Here is a 17791-nt window from a genome sequence, read left to right as displayed (position 1 = left end):
CTACCAACGCACCAATGACAAAATATACCAATTGCCCGTGTTGTTCGAGTGCTTTCAGCAGCCCTAGTGTGTCGCTACATGGGAAATGCAATAGCAGCTGAAATGGCTTATGGTTCAATTTGCAATGGTAGGCGGGGGATTTAGTGCAGTGCAATCTGCAAATCATAAACCATACAAACGAGTCCGCACGCAAGCCTACCCAACAACTTTCGTTTCCACATTATCTTCCACCAAGTCTACCGCACGCTCAAGCACCAGCTACGGACCCGTAGCGGCCGCTTCAAGGTCAGTTGGCGATCCCCAGAGCTTTGTGAGTGTGGATCTTACAAGCTCTTGGCCTTCCGTGGCACTACCTGACTCAGCCATGGAAAAGGCTTGGGAGAAGGATGTTAGAGAGGAGACAGATCTATCAGGAGAAGCAGCTGCAGGCCTTATAAGACCAGCTGGGACCTCGAACCTACCCGTCATACTACGTCTACATTATCCAACATTCCGGACTCGATTTGCAGACTTTGGAAAGGTTGACGATGTCTTCAACCCGTGTACCAATCTACTGCTCAAGAACGGGTTCAATGGGTCGAATTCGGTACGACAAGCTCCCCCTTGCTATTCAAGAGTATCTAGCACAAAACCTCTGGATTGAGGACGCCAGTATGTTCCACCAGCGAAAGATAGATGGCAAGACGAACCAAACCCTAGTCAATATTCTTCTCACCCGGATTATTGGCCACAATAGTCCGCAGCCTGCTGAAGACCCGACTTATAGCGCCTTGCTTGCCATTACCCACGACCGCCTCGCAACTATTCATCGTGTCAGTAGAACAAGAGATAACTGATGCTTTAAGACCAGGTGTAAGCCTGATGGATTTTAGCAAGATCTATTTTATGATCTCAAGGGGGGTGCCCGCAAATATCGGCGACTAAAGCGAGTCAGTTCAGTTACTCAGGGAGGGCTCCCACAATTATCAGCGGCGGCCGCGAGAGCATTTTCATGAACTCCAGAAGGGCTCCCAAGGTTTTGGGGAGATCTCTATCTAATAAAGCACTTGCACAAAGCAATAGATATAGACCACGCCAAGACAGAGTCCAGGCCGCCTGTCACCTAGTAGCTTGCCTCTTTTGGCAAGCTGCTGGCCCTAGGCCGCCTTGCCAAGTTACGCCGCCTTTTTACGGTTCGAGCCTGCAATTCGCTTCCTCCCCTTCCTCCCCTTCCTCCATTTTGCCCCTTTCAATTGCATCTGGAGTCTGCATCTCCAAGTGAGTACTAATTATACTATCTTTCATTGACGCAATGGCGCAACTGAACGGTAAGGAAAGCGAAGCCATAGAGGCTCTATTGCATTTCAGTATCAAGTTCCCACTTCCTCAAAACGCCCAGGGTGGTCCGATGATATGTTCAACAGCAGATATCCACCCTTCAATATACTTCAAGTCGCATGCAAAGGTAATCTTCAGTCTGGCCGGAACTAGATGTGGTATTCAGATGACATGACGAAGACTAAAAGCAACGATGATATTCCAAAGAAACGTTGGGGTCTGGCTAGCCGTCCTGATCAGAACAAAATCGTATTGACATCAAGTGCACCGATTGCTCTTGACGAGCCAAGTTGTGCACCACCCATGCCCTGAAGCAACAGGTAGAGGTTTCGGGAGAAGCGATAGATAGCCCCAACTGCCGGGAAGAAGGATGCCGTAATACGGTAGCTGTCTGCGGCGATCATGCGAATCTGCCGGAATGTGCTGGCTATGGTAAAGAGTCAGACGTTGGCATCTGCCATGAATGCTTCGCCTGCCAGCATCCGCAGTGCACGGCAGGAGCGACTCATTGTCTCTTCCACAACGGCTTGATTGATCCTGCTCCATATGCTAAGCGTGGGCAAGATCCGCCGCTGATTTGTTGAGTCTGCCACCAGACACGCGTCGGCACAGGGCACAAGATGGACGCCGCGGATGTTGTGGAAGTCACGGAGATGCTGGTTTCAAAAATGCTACTGGGTGCCCACGGGGTCACAGAGATCAGTCCGTGGCGTAAGGATGACGAACCCGAGTTTCAATATCTTCATCGTCTTCTTGAAGAGATCAAGATTGAGAGGGAACGAGCGTCGGCCGAGTGAGGGGGAAAGATAAGCTTCGGAAGCAGGGTGATGGGAAGAAAGCCGTGGCAAACTGGAAAAATTGGATCGAGAGGCAGCTCAAGTTCATCAAGGCCGCGGAGGATGATGCTGACTTCGGCAACGAGGAAGCGCCGGACACGCCAAGTGGCACAAAGAGGCAGGCATCTGGGCTCGAACGAGATCAAACACGGAATAGTAACCGGCGGCACTTGGAGCATCGACGGCAGATACAGCTGAAGTCTTGTATTCACCTCCATGTTGTCGTTGGATAGCGTACCGCACGACCGTCGAGTACTACCTAGGCTAAGATATGACCTCAACTTCACGGCAGCCTTCATTACCATCACTCAGACCGCAGCCAGGTGACTCAGCCTGGGCACGTTGTCACTATCGCGTTTGCTCCCCATCCGTCACCAACATAGTGACGCTGGCGCGTCCAGCTATAAAGTCAGCGGAGTCTCATGGCTTTCTTTTCCACAACCACAAACAATCAGACGAGTCACCCCAACACAACACTTCTCATCCACGACCCCCGTACAAGACAGGCGTTTACCGCTCCTCGAACATCCGACAGCATCATCACTCACGCCAGACTCAACAAGATGTCCGCCAGAACTTTCCTGATCCATCTCCTTCCTTTGATGCTACCTCTGCGCACCCTCGGCATCACCTCCGCGAACAACACCGCGAACAACAACATCATGAACGCCACAGCCGACCTCATCTCTTCCAACAGCAAGGCTCCCGTCGCCTGCCGCCCCAAGGACGCCGACTGCGGCAAGAACAATGACTGCTGTGGGGAGCTGTGCTGCTGCATGACGAGCCTCGACGAACAGGGTGATCCGTTTAGCGGACAGTACGAAGGATGGTGCTGCCCGGAGTTCGCTTGCGAATGAGAGAGCGCATTTTGGGAAAGCGAGAGGAAATATGGTGCTGATGATGTATCTCTTGACGGTGAAACACATACCTGATGGCGTTGACTGGGAGGTGCTGGTAGCATCGTGGGTTCTCATGGGTCGCGCATATTGGCCACCGACGGCTCCCAAGATCGCAAGGGGACGTCTGGTGCAATACTCTCTGCCAAGGCAGAAGAGCATAGCTTCTTGAAAATCCGAATCTCATTGAAAGAATATCCAAACGTTCACGCAAAGGCACCTACGACGGCCATCAACACTCCGCCCAAACCCACAGCGGCACACGCCTCCAGCCTCCTCCTTCCCTTCAAAGCCTCGTAGCTCCTCTCACTCAGAAAGTCTTCGGCGATCAACTGCACGAGCCCGGCAAAAAGCAACAAACCACTGCTAATAGCGTTAGTAATTCCCACCATCAGCAACCCCACCTGGCTCTCGGGATCGTACATCCCATGCATCCAAATGCCGAGAGCTTGGCCGATGGGTGTCGTTGCCCCGTAAGCCAGACACATCAGCCAAGGCCGTGGCGAGGAAGCCGGAAATAGAGCAGGAATGAGAGCAGCTATCCGCGAACCCAGTGCGAAACCTTCGAAGGTTTGGTGGAAGCAGATGGCAATCAGGAGAACAACAAAGGCCGTCCCGGTCGTCACGGAGACAGCCATTCCGATGAATATGGAATGGAACAGGATGCCGGCTTCAAGGAGGAGGCATTGCAGGAGAGCCTTTTGTGGGTCGCGGTCTGCAAGAGTCTGGGACTGGGAGTCGCGCCGATTGTGGGGGGGTTTAGCGGCTTGCGTGAACGGTTGAGAGTCGGCTTCGATGGGATCTAGCGCGTTGAGATCTTCGAGGTCCGAGTCATCTTCATCGTCGACATCAGAGCGCGTTGCTCGGAAGGGTGGTGGCTGCGGCGATCCGAGATGACCATTGGCTGATGCCGTTGAAGGACTTTGTAGGTTAGATAGAGCTATACGGCCGTTGATCTCGTCACGCGGTAGAAGAGGGCTATGGCCATTTCCATGGGCGTGTGGTATTGAAGATATCTCATCGTCGGGTATTTGTGCCCACTCATGGTTATGCTCGTGCTTTGCGCCGCGGGTCGCAAAGAACATTTCTATAGACACGACCATGAAGACTGAGAGCATCGCTATTGCACCGGCCATGGGCGGATAGTCCCTGTTCCAAAAATCGGGAAGACATGGGTCGGTCAAGGAGACGAAGGCAGTAGGGAGGAGGTGAATGAAGGCGGTCGCAATGAGTACACCGGTCCCGAAGTGTCTTGAGAGGAAGAGGAAGCGGTGCGGTATAGGTAGTTTCGGGAAGCGGCGGGCTATCACTGGGAAAGAGCATGCTGCGACCGTCAGACGTGGACCAATCTCTCACTGACCTACGTACCAAGTGTGCTCAATGCGAGGATGAGGAATAGGGCGAAGACGTGAGCGCCCATAGTGTAGCTTCCCTGCTTTCCGGAGCTCCCGCATGCCGGCTTCTCGTTGCCATCCTGGCGTCGCTGCAATTCTGCGTGCAGGATATGTAAGGGTAGACTGCTCAAAGCATCACCGAAGTCTGCCAGCAGCGTCAGTAAAGTGCGGAGGTTGCGGAATCACGTGCACGTACCTCGAGCGACATTGAGGTCGGAAGGGTCGGTCATATCTCTGCGACCTCTCCTGTGGCTGGTAACACAGGACGAAAGCCATGCGCAGATCGTGGGACACACGAATATACAAATACAGAAATGTGCTCAGCTTATGGGATGAAGGGGTCGACGGGGCATGCAGCCAAAAAATGAGACGGGCAAGGCCGGGCCAGACGCGCGGAGGGGATGCAAGTTAAGCCTCAGTCCCTCGACCTACTCCCATTCTGCAATTCTTTACCATCATTTATCTCAAGCGCTGTTTGTTCCTTTCAATCGTTGTTGATGCTCTATAGTACGGATATGGTTCGAACGGAAGAAGCAACTTTGAAAGCACAGAACGTGAGTTGTATGCTGTATTATAGCTTGGCCTTCTCTAGGCCAGCGCAGCCAACTTCGATCGCTCTCCACATCCTCTCGAGCGCCTCTCCAATGTAGTCTGATGGGTGAGAGAACACTATTCTAAAGATTCCTGGTGTTTCGCTTCCGAACAAGATCCCACTGGCCAGATACAACTTCTGCTCAAGTAAGGCATCCATTACTTCTTCAGTCAGGTCTCGCTTTCCTCGCCTGTCCGGATGTTTCTGGAGGTATGCGGCTCCGAGATTGACCCATACGAAGAAGCCTGCGTTTGATCCAGGAGTGTATTCAAGATCATGACCACGCAAGAAATCGATGACGTGGCTGTAGGACTGTGACAGTCTTTGTTGGTTGGTAGCAATATAATTGTTTGCGAAGCCATCGTCTTCAAGTAAGTTCGCCACGACGTGGTCAGCTATCGACGAGACAGACGACATTAGAGCGACCGAGGTCAGGGCTTCATGGAGCGCCGGGTTTGACTGACTGATGAGGCATCCAAGCCGCAGACCGTTTGCTCCAAAGTCTTTCGACGTGCCCCACAGAACGTGTACCAGGGATGGGTTGATCAGGCCCTCCAAGTTGATTGACATTATTGAGTTGAAGGGTCGTTGCAGAGGGTAGTGGTCCTCCTTGTTGATCCAAACGGTGAGACCGTAGATCTCGTCACTGACTAGATGCAGCTGGTATTTCTCGCAGAGCTTGAGGTACTCAATGAGCACCTCGCGATCGTAGCAACGCCCCAAAGGATTATGGGGGTTGCAGAGCATCATACCTTTCACCTTGATTCCCCGCTTTCTGGCATCAAGAATACCCTTCTCGTAATCTTTGACAGCCTCGATGCTCATTGGATCGATATCGCCAAACTTGACGGTGACTAATTCAACTTCAGGTCGTAGACAAATGTCTCCGGGGAAGGCTCCGTAGTAAGGTTGACCGATGATGAATGCGTCTCCTGGGTTTGTGCACGCCCACGACATATGCTCGATCGCACTCGTGACACCATTGGTCACTATTATGTGTTTCGATTCTAATGGAATGCGAGGCTTGAAGTGGACGCCTAGAAACCTAGCGAGCGCAGCTCGGAGTCTGTGGCTGCCTTTCGGGCCATCTCCATATGTGAAGGCACAGTCCTTGACGTTAATATTGCGCGTAATGTGTTGCTCAAGCTCAGAGTGCATCAAACGGTTCTCGGCCACACCAATGCTCACGTAGCCGCCAGAGTTGTCCTGCGGGTGCCATTGATCGCTGAGAATCTTCCATAGCAAGGTGTTGAGCTTCGGCGCGGCTTCGTTCTGCGCACGTGTTGAAAGTAGAGCCTTCGGGTCTGTCTGTTGCGGCATGTTGCAGAGCGTTGTCGGCCTGTCCGTTCACTGCTTGAGGTCCTTCTCGAGGCCCACTTACCTGTGTACTTGTATTCAAAAGCCAGCATTGCTGTAGGAAGGGCGAAAAGGCTTTACAACCGGGCAACCAATCGAGTGCGGCGCCCTCCAACTACGATTGCTTGTCAAGACGACGTCATTCACGCCCTATTTAGACCGGGATGCTAGTCTTTGCAGAGGCATTTGCATCGCGAACTTCGAACAGATTGGGGAAGATCACATCCAATACGCACTTGAGCATGCAGTCCACTTGATCTGCACAGAGGAGCAGCTTTGATGTTGCTGTCGAAGTCGGCGGTTGTCAGACGGCAAGGAAAGGAAAGAGTTGAAGCACCCCAAATCGAGCTAGCGCAACCGGCATTGCCAAGTCTTTAGCGCGGACCATTTGTTTACTGCTTCCGACTTGAGTTCCTCCGCCATCCCATCACAGCCCTGACCACATTCACCTTTGAGCATTGTAGTTCTAATCCGACAGTACTTTCCTTCGAGCTGGAAGAACGTGTTTTACGATTCCCAGCCCTAAGTCGCACTACGTTGGCCGACGCAACAGGGCTACACTCAGCATTGAACCGTTGGCGAAGACGCGAACCGACCGTGGTCTTCTGTACCAAAGAAACCATCCAGCAGCCGTCCAGTCGCAACAAGGGGCAACAATGGCGCCTCAATCTCGGAAGCGCAAGTCTGAAGCGATGGACGAGCCGTCTCGGCCGATGACACCCACCGGCAGCCCCGCGCGCAAGAAGCTCAAGATTACCGAAACACAGAAGCAGGCGCTCATTGACAACCTACAGCTTGAAATCACGGAAAGAGCACGGAAACTTCGAGCTCACTATGCTCTCCAATGCGCGGATCTGCGATCGCGAGTCGAACGACGCGTCAATCGCATTCCAATGGCCACGCGAAAGATGACCATGGGAGAGCTCATGGCAAAGCACGCTGCTGCTGCCAAACCGCAACCGACACAGCCTACAAAGACGCAAGCCAGATTTGGTCCCATACACGATCGACCTTTGCCCCCGCTCCCTCAAGAGCACTCTTCAAAGCCTGCATCTCCAATCCACAAACAATCACCTCCTAAGGGCAAGAAGCGCAAGTCTTCACAGATTCACATTGCGCGCGACAATGAGGACGTCTATGTTATGGAGCCCCTGCCAGTCGCTAAGAAAACTCGAACAAATGCGGCTGCCAATGCAGCACCCGCGAGGGCCACTTCTCGGAACGGCAAGCAGACCAACATCTTGTCTCCACGCTCTCACAATTCCCGTACCCTGCCAAACTCTCCCGTCAAGCAGACTTCACCGATGAAAAGCAATTTCTCACGACCGATGTCTCCTCTGAAGCCAGCCTCACCTCTGAAGACTGCCGCCTCAGCCGCTAGCAGTGCTATTACTGCCTCCATGCATGGTATGATTGAATCCACAAAACGTGGCACTGCTGCGGCAGCTGGCAAGCTTAGCCGTACCACCTCCCGCGAAAAGACCTCGCCTTCCAAACCCACAGCGGCCAGCACAGCCAACACGCGCGGCAAGATGTTGCCGCCACCTCGTCCAGCTGCACCACCCTCGCCTCAACGGAGCGCCAGCCAAAATTCTAATACATCGGACTCGTCAGCAGTTTCCAGCGGTACCACTGTTGTGAAGCCCAAGCGTGGGACACGTGCCACTGCTGCTACCAAGGCGCCACCGGTGACGAAAGCAAGGGCTACACGAGCTGGCGCAGGGACTGCGGCAACAAAGCCCACGGCTTCTAGTGTCGCCAAAGAGAAGGCGGCAGGTGCGCCATCCAAAGGCAATACTCGCACTGCGAACAAGAAGGTCGTCGTTGCCGAGCCAGCCTCCGGAAGAAGAGTACTCAGAAAAAGAGATTGATTCTGGACTTTGGTCTAGAAAAGAAGGCGTTACACTTTCCCAGCAATTTGCGTTCAGAGCGAGTCGTCATATGTGGCGACTAGATGAGCAGGCGATGTGATTTAAGACGACTGGACTACTGCCCAAAAAGGGGTAGCTGTGGTGTCAATGCTACTGGGTGCATTGATTAAAGGATCAGGGGTACAATTGCAATTCTTTGTAGTCAATGAAGGTCGACAACGCCTCGCAGCTTGAATCTTGCTTCCTTTCCGGTTCCACCACCCTGCTTCTATTATCAATCCGACTGCCTATAAACTCTCTGATGTCATCGTCCAACGCCATTAATATGCCCGACTCTTGCAGCCATGCTACATCTTGGGAGCCTTGGGAACCCGAGCATTTAGCTTTTTGGCATGATCCGTCACCACTTTCTTCACTTTTCCCCCATCCCTACCCGCTGGCGCGATGCCCGCCTCCCGCTGCTTCTGCTTCGCAACCCTCCGCTTCATCACAAAGCAACTGGGCACCCACACGACGGTGGCGCCGACGATCCACGCCACCAGTACCCCAAAGTTGAGGCCCAGCTGACTCCGGGTGCCGAACAACAAAGACCGACTCGCGTAGACGATCTGGCGCAGCGGGCAGCCGTAGCCCCAGGCGTAGAAGGTCGGGGCGAGTTCCAGCGCGTAGAAGCCCGTGCTGACGTTGGTGATGACCCAGAAGATCAGGAAGAGCGAGACCCATGGCTTGCGGTTGGGGAGGAGCATGGCGGCGACCTCAAGCGGGAGGCCGAGCGCGCCCATGCCCAGAAAGTTGAGAAGCCAGTAGACGGGGAAGGTGGCGTGGCCGACGAGGTTGGCGTTGTTGATGGGGGCGTCGGTGGGGAAGGAGGACTGGCCGGCGGGTGGGGTGTTGGAGAAGGGGATCTGGAAGGCGAGGCTGACGAGGCTGTAGGCGAGCGAGAGGAAGAAGTAGGCGGTGGTGGTGGCGATGTAGCGCCACAGAATGAGGTGGGTGAATCGGAGGGGTGGGTGTGGCTGAGGGGCGGCGGGGTTGAGGAAGAGGGAATGGATGGGCATGAAGAAGCTGAAACTGAAGAAGGCGATGATGATGAGATAGATCAGGCCGATGGAGACGGCGGGAATGGCGACCGGGGGATCAAAGGGACGCAGGTCGTAGATTGTGAATGCTATCCCTGGGGATAATGCCTGAGGCGTCGTGGCATAGGTGCTAGTGAGCAGAGAATTGTTCGTGAGGACGGAAGTAGTCCAATTGGTAGCAAAGGAATAGCTGATGTCGGTGCCGAGGCGGGTGAGCGTGGGGATGACATACTGATTGAAGGACTCGATGTCCCGAGCTTGGTTATAGATGATTTGACAGGCTCCGGTAGGGTCGTAGCTGGTGTTGCCTTGCTCGACGGCCTGGCGAAGGAGAGCGGTGGCATTGGGATTTATGACTATCGCTCCCCAGACGTCCTCGTGATGGACAGCTTGACGAACTGCCAGAGTGTCGAAGTCATAGTCAGCCGGGTCATGGATTTTGTATCCTAAAGCATGCTGGAGGGTGGCCGCTCTTCGGATCTCCTGTACCACGAAAGGCCCAACACTCGGCTCTATTGAATTGTATGGGGCCAGCTGGCCATCGAAGTCGACCACTGCAATGGTTGCATGCTTAAGGTTTTGCTTTATTCGGAAGAGGGCACCCCAGTAGATTGATAATACTCCGAGAACGAAGGCACACAGAACCAGCACTGTTGATGTCAGATGCAGCGTGACGGTAGCAAAACTAAACACTTACATGTCCAGGAGTATTCGATGAAGATAGTTCTTCTGGTCGTCCGCAAAGCGGTATTCCAGAAATTCGTTGGTGCTGGGGGACCGGCAGGCTCTGGGGCGTCTTTCTCTACATCAGCAACTCTTGCAACCTCGTGGCCAAGCGTCAAGGTTGAACAAGAAGACGTTCTCGGCCATCCTGGTCTCTGACGGTGCCTGAGAGCATCACTGCTGTGACGATGGAGGTCAACGATAGGCCGAGGTGTTGAAGTGTTCGGTCGTGGAGCAGAGTACAATGTTTCCTCCGATGCAGGCTCGTAACGGTCCGATTCCAGCGTGTCACTCCTCCCATCTGGACTTTGGATCGCCCGTGAGCCTTGGAAAGCCCACATCAGGTATCTCGGACAGTCTTCGGATAGAAATACCAGGTAGAAAATCAGTTGGTATGAGCAGTAGCAAAAGTGTCGGACGTTAGCATAGTTGAAGTACCTAAGGGCGTCCGCACGTTAGGGATGATTCAAGGCGTTTTCGACCCTGCAGCGTTGGCGGACTCAAGGACGTATCAGCTATGATCTGCTGGTCTGGGCTCCAAAGGCAAGGAGATGCAGGAGGATGGAGAGCGGCACGATACGCAGAGCTGTCTGCAAGCAGCCTGGCCATCTTCGTCATTATGGTTCGAAGGCCACTCGATTCATGGCCAGTCGGGGAGCTTCAATCTTCGGATTGCCGATGAGGCATCCCAATCGTCTGTGCTCTTCTAGTACCTTCAGTCGGCTAAAGCTGGGGCACCCGGACTGGGAAACGCGGTGCATTGAAGTGATGCGAGTATGTTCGTTCGCATAAGTATGGTCAACGGTAGTCATTGGCGGAAACATGACCTCCACGCATCATCGAAGTTAACTTAAGCCTCTCGCTCCGGACTGATGTGCAAAGGTCTTACCTGGGTGAGCTGACTCCGGCTTTCACAACCGCCGACTCACCGTTGCAAGCATTCCATCAATTGCGGGCAGGATAGAGTTGCTTACTATGCATGTTGTTGCTTTCGTTTAGTAGGGTGTATATATGCCTTGTAAACCGGTGGGTATCGGTTGTTGAGCGTGCAAGTCCTACTGACCATAATAAGCATGCAACAAAGTGGTCGTTGACTGTTTGGCTGTTTGCCCTCGAGATCCTGCCTATCATTGTCTACCAACGCTCCGCATGAGGAGCTGAATTTGACTGGAACTTGAGTCTGAGACATCGAAAAGGAGGCTCTCGGCCAGGAGTAGAGTTAGTTGCAGGTACAGCGTTGCGTTCTGTCCGCCGAGACCATCACGTCCGGCGCGGCCTTCAGGCGTACCTAGTGCTATCAATTCACTCAAAAGCAAAAAATAAAATAGCCCAACCGAGAGTCGAACTCGGGACTTTCGCATAACTCAATGGAGCCATACTTATGCTGTATTTCAGGCATATGTATAAGAACGACTAATGAGCCAACGTTTAGCTGGTGGTCGGGATGATAGGCGAGAATGCAATGGGTGCGGTAGGACTCACCACGCTAACCACTGCGTCACTATTCCACCGTTAGCGGTGGACCAGGATTGGATTGTTCGATTGGAACGTACCTGGGCTGACAATTCAGACCATTATGGGCTGCACTTCTCTTGCGAAATGTGCGAGAAATTTAACCGGTTTTTCAGCCGCTGTAATATGTAACCGTGGGAGAATATCACGTGATACCGCCCGTCATCTGTGCCTTTGCATGTCGAGGCTGTCTGCATCACGCTTGACGGAACTTGCTTTTGTAGTCACAAATCCAGATTTATTGAGGCACCTGCTGCCATTGCGGTGTACCAGAACCCTCCGAGAGACATTGTTGCAGGAAACTTGTGTGTTACAAGAGCAGGAAAGAAGTTTTAGGTTGTCCTACTTCTCGGAAGTTGAAGCCAGCGCGGTCCAACCGAAATCCTGCGTTGGGGGCAACCCGACCACTCTACAGGGTACATCGGTCGCACGCCTGACGACCGTAAGAATGGCAAACCCTCCCGACGAAGAAGATGATTACTTAACAATGACCTTCGAGGAGCCAAATCCATCTACAAAGAAAGAGACACTTACCCAAAAGAAACGACGGCAGGCTCGAGAAGCTGAAGCCAAAGGTCGACCCAAGTCAAAAGCCGAATTAGCTGCTGAAGAAGCAGTGAAACGAGATGAAGCCCTCAAGACCAATACTTTGGACACAAGCAGCAGAGGCTTCAAGATGATGGCTGCTCTGGGCTACAAACCAGGTACTGCTCTAGGTGCTACGAGATCCGAGGATGGCGACGGCGCCGCAGAGACACGTCTACTTGAGCCAATCGGTCTCGAAATGAGAGAAGGACGTGCGGGCATTGGTGCAGACGCTGAGAACAAGCGCAAGTTTCGAGAGGAAGCCGCAGCAGCGGAAGAAGAGATTAAGAAGAGAAAGGTCGACGAAGGCGACTTCCGGGAACGCCAACAAAAGGAACGCGAGGAGAAGCGAACCGAAGGCCAGGTATATGGGGCAATGAAGGTTTGTGAACGGCTCGAAGAGAATGAAGCCAATAATCACTTGGAGGGACATTCCGTCAACAAGCCACGTACGGAAACGTTCCAAAGCGTCAACGTCCTCTGGCGAGGACTAGTCAAGCAGAGATTGTTACAGGAGCGAGATCGCCGCATGAGATACGACCTGCACCAATCGCTCTCGCGCCGAGCTGAGAACGATGACCCGGAGGAGGATAAGGACGACAAGATTGCGTTGAACAAGAGTGCCGAGATCGAAGAAGTGGACATTGATTTGGATCAGGATGATGAAGAGCTCGATGAGTTTGAGATTTTACCTGCCGCCGACAAGCTTGCCAGACTTACAACATATCTGCGCGAGAAGTGGCACTATTGTTTCTGGTGCAAGTATCAATACCCTGACGAGTCCATGGATGGCTGTCCAGGTTTGACTGAGGAAGAACACGACTGAGATCGCTATGATGGATGTTGCACCATGGAAAGCCGGAGTGGGACGACCAAAGCATATACTCCTCACGTTCATCATCGATGTCAACGAACTCCAGGCCTGCTCGCAAGACCCCACGAGCAATCATAGGCCACCTAAATCTGAGGCTTGTCTTGGGATCCTTCGCATCCGACAGACGGGCGAAGGCGAAGTGCGTGGCGAGGTAGGTCCACGTGCAGTTCCTCCAATCAATCTACAGCTAAGTCATGGTCCCTTGATGTTATGCCATCCGAGCTTAATACCCATCCACATTGCAACGTCGTCGGCGTTGATGCCGAGCTACCGTATCGACGTTGCTGAACATTCTCCAACTATCCCGCAAGTCTCCAAATACCCCCACAGCTTACAGTCACCCTCAACCAACTCTGAGCCGCCCCCGGTCCTTGTCCCCGCATCCTACAAGCGAACACGGCAGATCACTGCATTTGATTGCTTCGGACAATTTGGTGACAAGCACATGAAGCCTCTCAAGACAGCTCTCCAAGCACTTCTTTGCGCCTTGGCCTGGGACCATCGGCGCCTCGGACGTCATGCCGTTGAACATCGCGCTCGCGTGTTGGTGTTTGATGTATCCGGTAGGTGAACTGAAGCTCGTGACATGAAAGGTGGGCAATTACTTCTACCGTTTCTCCAGCCGGATGGCGCATTTCCGCTGATCATGCTGCGTCTTTGACTATTTCTGCTCTTTGTACAAGCCTTTCCACCTTTTCACTTACTGTTGGTTTTCCTCTTGTGACTTTGATCGACGGCAACATGGCAGAATCACCTGATCAGAAAGACGCCGTCGCTCATGACGAGCTCCAATTGCCACCAACAACCAGCAAGTTCAAGTTCTCTTCCAAGTCCAACGATGGAGACGTTGCACTGGCATTATTCAATGATCCAAATGACCTGAACGAACCCATCACGCCTGAGGAGGAACAGAAGTTGATAAGGAAGATCGACTTCCTCATTCTGCCGCTGATCGCGGTGAATTATGCCTTCTTCTACATTGACAAGACCACTCTCAGTTATGCTGCGATATTCGGCATTCGGGAAGATCTCAACCTGGTCGGGATGCAGTACTCGTGGTTATCCTCTTTGGTATAGTTTCCCGTCCTGACAATCGACTTCCACCACCTCCCGCGGCTGTGTTACTAGAGCAACTTTACTAATGAGATCTGTGTAGTTCTATTTCGGATTCTTAGCATGTACGTGCTACGCTCATATCTTACCTGATCATGCGCTGATTCGCTTCATTTAGGGGCCTTTCCCACCAATTTCCTGATGCAGCGCCTCCCCCTAGGCAAATATTTGGGTGTCAACATCTTCTTATGGGGGTTCTTCCTGATTTTTCAGGGTGCTGTACAGAACTTCGCTGGCCTTGCGGCGCTCAGAGTGCTCGCAGGTGCAGCAGAGGCCTGTTCAGATCCTTCCTTCATGCTCATCACGTGGTCCGTTCTCTCCACTCTGGTCTCGCTGACTTCAGGCACTGACCAAGTAACAGTATGTGGTATACCCGCAAGGAACAGCCTGTCAAAATTGGTCTGTGGTACACAGCGAACGGTGTTGGCATCGCTTTGGGTGGTCTCTTGGGCTACGGCATCGGCCACATTAATGGCGCCCTAGCTTCCTGGCGCTATGAGTTCATCATCATTGGCGCGCTATGCTGTATCTGGGGTATCGTCATTGGAATCCTGATGCCTGACAGCCCGGTCACCGCCAAGTTCCTTTCGAATAGAGAGAAGCGAATCGCAATCGAGCGCCTCAAGAGCAACCAAACAGGCATTGAGAACAAGCACCTCAAGCCCTACCAAGTCAAAGAAGCCTTCCTCGACATCAAGCTGTACCTATTCTTCACGCTTGGCTGCGTCTGCAACATCCCCAACGGAGGAATCAGCAACTTCGGAACCATAATCATCAAAGGCTTCGGGTTCTCGACCCTCGTCACGACACTCATGCAGATCCCTTACGGCGTTCTCATCGCGCTCTCCATACTCCTGTGCGTCTTCCTAAACAACCGCTACGAGAACCGCCGCTGCCTCTTCGTCCTCATCTTCCTGTGTCCAAACATCGCCGGCGCCTTCGGCTTGCGCTTCGTTCCCCACGACCAGAACGTCGGCCGCTACATCTGCTACCTGCTCACTGGACCTTACAACGCGGCTTTCGTGTTGATCCTGAGCTTGCAGATCGCCAACACCGCCGGCCACACCAAGAAGGTGGTCACCAATGCGGTGCTGTTCCTGGGATACTGTGCGGGAAATATTGCGGGCCCCTTCTTCTACTTGGCGGAGCAGTCGCCGACGTATGAGCTGGGGATCTGGAGCATGATCGTCAGTCATCTGATTGAGGTGTGCCTCATCTCGACCTTCTGGTTTCTGATGAAGCGCGAGAACGTGAGGCGGGATAAGTTGCAGGCGGCAATGGAGGGTGGCTTGGAGGGCCGAGATCTGAACGCTACCGCATATGTGGACATGACGGATCGGGAAAACATGAATTTCAGGTACATCTATTGAGGAGTGCGTGGGATAGGATAGGCATGGGTTGTGTACATTGCAGCTGCGTGCGTGATGCTACTTTGGGAAAGGACATTCACTCTACTGTCTGTCCGTTTGAGAGCAACGGGTCTACAATTCGGAGAGTTCGAGAGCTCGCCCCCTTTTGCGCTAGAACGAACCACGGTAGCCCAATAATTCGAGTGCTGTTACGCTGCTCAATATCCTGTAGATCTGATGAAACTCATACATCATCCACCCCTTTGGCTCACTTCTCCGTCAGATGCAAGGACTCAACACCAGACTGTGCATCCTTAGCCTCCTTCTGTGTCGTCATTCTTACATCGAAACCTTTCCAGCCATCTAGTGCCTCCCTGACCTCCTTCGCATACACGTCCACGCCAGCCAGATATATCAACTGCTCACGAGGTTTGCCTGCACGAGTTTCCCGGTTAGTAAGCTTGTATCAAGAAGGCAAAAATCCTTACCAGGGATGTTGGCGCCCATATACCAAGAATCCGTATATGGAAACAGTGTTTTGGAATTCATCTCCTGAATATCCTCGCGCCATTTCTCTGCTGCTTCGAAGCGAGGTACGATGGTGTCGATACCCTCGTCCCGCATTTTCTTAATGGCGTCGACGATCCAGTCCACTTGAATCTCGATGATGGGTGGACCGTTCGCGAGCGATGTTGGAGCCTGGGGACTGTACGTTAGGAACGCGTTGGGCAGGCCGTCAATCATCAGCCCAAGGTAGGTGTAGGTGGCCTGCTTCCACTTTTCCTGCAGCAGCCGGCCGGAGGTGTCTTCGATGTTAAGGTCTGTCAGACTGCCCGTGAGGCTGTCGTAGCCTGTCGCAAGTACCACGATGTCGTATTCTCGTCCTCTGCCGTCGGCAGTCACTATCCCCTTCTCTGTAAAATGAGATAGGCCAGATTGTTTGAGATTGAGGACCGTTACGTTGTCTCGGTCCAGACTCTCGTAGTAATCTTGCTCGAGCGAAGATCTTTTTGTCCCGAACAAGATGGACTGATCCAACGGTGCGACAATGTCACGTTTTTCCGGGTTTTTCATTCGTTCTCTGACCTTCTCGGCCCAGAATTTGTAGAACACTTTATTGACGTCCCTCGAGACCAGAAAGTCTCGGTAGTTCGAGAGCAGGAATGAGAAGCCGCCCCTTTCCCAGAGCTCCTCGAATTGTGCTTTCCATTCCTCTTCCGATACCTCGCTGAGAAGCTTGGTCGTTGTGTTGTAGGGAAACCCTGACCGACAGTTTTTTGCACTCTGAAAAGCAGCTCCGTAGAATGACTTAGCAGCCTCCTGCTCCTCGGCAGACATCTTACGCTGCTTCATTGGCAATGCAATGTTTGGCGTTCGAATGTATGCTGTCAGATCGCAGTCTTCCTTCGCCAATTCCTGCACGATTTGCACGCCAGTGGCGCCGTTTCCAATTACAGCAACTCGCTTGCCCTTGACATCGAGACCACCCTCGGGAAAGGCTGCCGAGTGTACAAGCTGGCCCTTATACTTCTCCATATCCTTAAAGTTAGGATAGTGTCTCTTATATGAGGAGCCGGTGGATAGAACGAGGTATTTGCAGACAGCGGTACCTTCGTCTCGTATATTCAGATGCCATTTGCCGTCCCTGAAAGAGACTCCATCAACGACTGTGTTGAAGTACGTGTCTTCATATGCGTTTAGAGTCGTCCCACAGTGCCTGAAGTATGCTCTCAACTCTTCATGCCCAGGAAATCGCTCAGTCCATGTCCATGTTTTCCACAGTTTGGGAATGGACAGGGAATAGTACGGAGTCTCGGTGTCGACTCTTGCACCAGGATATCGATTCTGGATAATTGAGCCTTGAACTGAGTCGAATTTCCACTCAACTTACCCAATGCCATGTGCCGCCATAATCAGAGCCGGCCTCGATCAGTTTCACTGTCAAGCCGAGCTCGCGTGCTTTGTATAGTGCGTAAAGACCGGAGAAGCCTCCCCCGATAATGATAATATCAGCGCTGAGATGCAAAGCGGCGTTGGCGCTACCAATACTGCCCATACTCACTACCAACAATAGAAAACGCTCTGAGGAATACGCGAGAAGATGAAACAAAACTTCCAGTCTTTGAGGACATCTTCGGTTGCACCGCATAGACTTGTGCCGAAAGTCTCTCGATGTCCTCGGCTGAGGCGGGGCCCCGCAGATGATATCCGGGTCGGCCCCGATCTCTTGTGGGGGAAAGTTTAGTGTGACAGCATGCTGAGGACTGAGGACCAAATCGAGTCAAGTTTGTCCC

The 17791-nt window shown here is 52.8% G+C and overlaps 7 protein-coding genes across 7 annotated transcripts; 3 read left to right on the top strand and 4 right to left on the bottom strand.

Moving 5' to 3' along the window:
* Positions 1-3255: 3255 nt before the first annotated feature.
* HMPREF1541_08234 (uncharacterized protein) lies at positions 3256-4673 on the bottom strand (the record flags this gene model as incomplete). Its single annotated transcript, XM_008722554.1, has 3 exons — positions 3256-4373; positions 4418-4588; positions 4640-4673. The coding sequence occupies 3 exons, from the start codon at positions 4671-4673 to the stop codon at positions 3256-3258; spliced, it is 1323 nt and encodes a 440-aa protein (XP_008720776.1).
* Positions 4674-5014: 341 nt separating this feature from the next.
* On the bottom strand, positions 5015-6355 carry HMPREF1541_08233 (uncharacterized protein; the record flags this gene model as incomplete). The annotated part of the gene is made up of 1 exon (XM_008722553.1): positions 5015-6355. One exon carries the CDS (start codon positions 6353-6355, stop codon positions 5015-5017), a length of 1341 nt encoding a protein of 446 aa, XP_008720775.1.
* A 692-nt stretch (positions 6356-7047) lies between these two features.
* On the top strand, positions 7048-8262 carry HMPREF1541_08232 (uncharacterized protein; the record flags this gene model as incomplete). The annotated part of the gene is made up of 1 exon (XM_008722552.1): positions 7048-8262. One exon carries the CDS (start codon positions 7048-7050, stop codon positions 8260-8262), a length of 1215 nt encoding a protein of 404 aa, XP_008720774.1.
* A 347-nt stretch (positions 8263-8609) lies between these two features.
* Positions 8610-10211, bottom strand: HMPREF1541_08231 (uncharacterized protein; the record flags this gene model as incomplete). Its single annotated transcript, XM_008722551.1, has 3 exons — positions 8610-9991; positions 10039-10137; positions 10166-10211. 3 exons carry the CDS (start codon positions 10209-10211, stop codon positions 8610-8612), a joined length of 1527 nt encoding a protein of 508 aa, XP_008720773.1.
* A 1813-nt stretch (positions 10212-12024) lies between these two features.
* Positions 12025-12987, top strand: HMPREF1541_08230 (uncharacterized protein; the record flags this gene model as incomplete). The annotated part of the gene is made up of 1 exon (XM_008722550.1): positions 12025-12987. One exon carries the CDS (start codon positions 12025-12027, stop codon positions 12985-12987), a length of 963 nt encoding a protein of 320 aa, XP_008720772.1.
* Positions 12988-13776: 789 nt separating this feature from the next.
* HMPREF1541_08229 (uncharacterized protein) lies at positions 13777-15518 on the top strand (the record flags this gene model as incomplete). Its single annotated transcript, XM_008722549.1, has 4 exons — positions 13777-14106; positions 14192-14213; positions 14267-14456; positions 14510-15518. The coding sequence occupies 4 exons, from the start codon at positions 13777-13779 to the stop codon at positions 15516-15518; spliced, it is 1551 nt and encodes a 516-aa protein (XP_008720771.1).
* Positions 15519-15765: 247 nt separating this feature from the next.
* Positions 15766-17553, bottom strand: HMPREF1541_08228 (uncharacterized protein; the record flags this gene model as incomplete). Its single annotated transcript, XM_008722548.1, has 3 exons — positions 15766-15932; positions 15986-17342; positions 17389-17553. The coding sequence occupies 3 exons, from the start codon at positions 17551-17553 to the stop codon at positions 15766-15768; spliced, it is 1689 nt and encodes a 562-aa protein (XP_008720770.1).
* Between the last annotated feature and the right edge of the window lie 238 nt (positions 17554-17791).

Source organism: Cyphellophora europaea (genome assembly GCF_000365145.1).
Source record: "Cyphellophora europaea CBS 101466 unplaced genomic scaffold supercont1.8, whole genome shotgun sequence".
NCBI lineage: Eukaryota > Fungi > Ascomycota > Eurotiomycetes > Chaetothyriales > Cyphellophoraceae > Cyphellophora > Cyphellophora europaea.
Note: the sequence above shows the minus strand (reverse complement) of the source record. Positions and strands in the feature narration are given on the sequence as shown.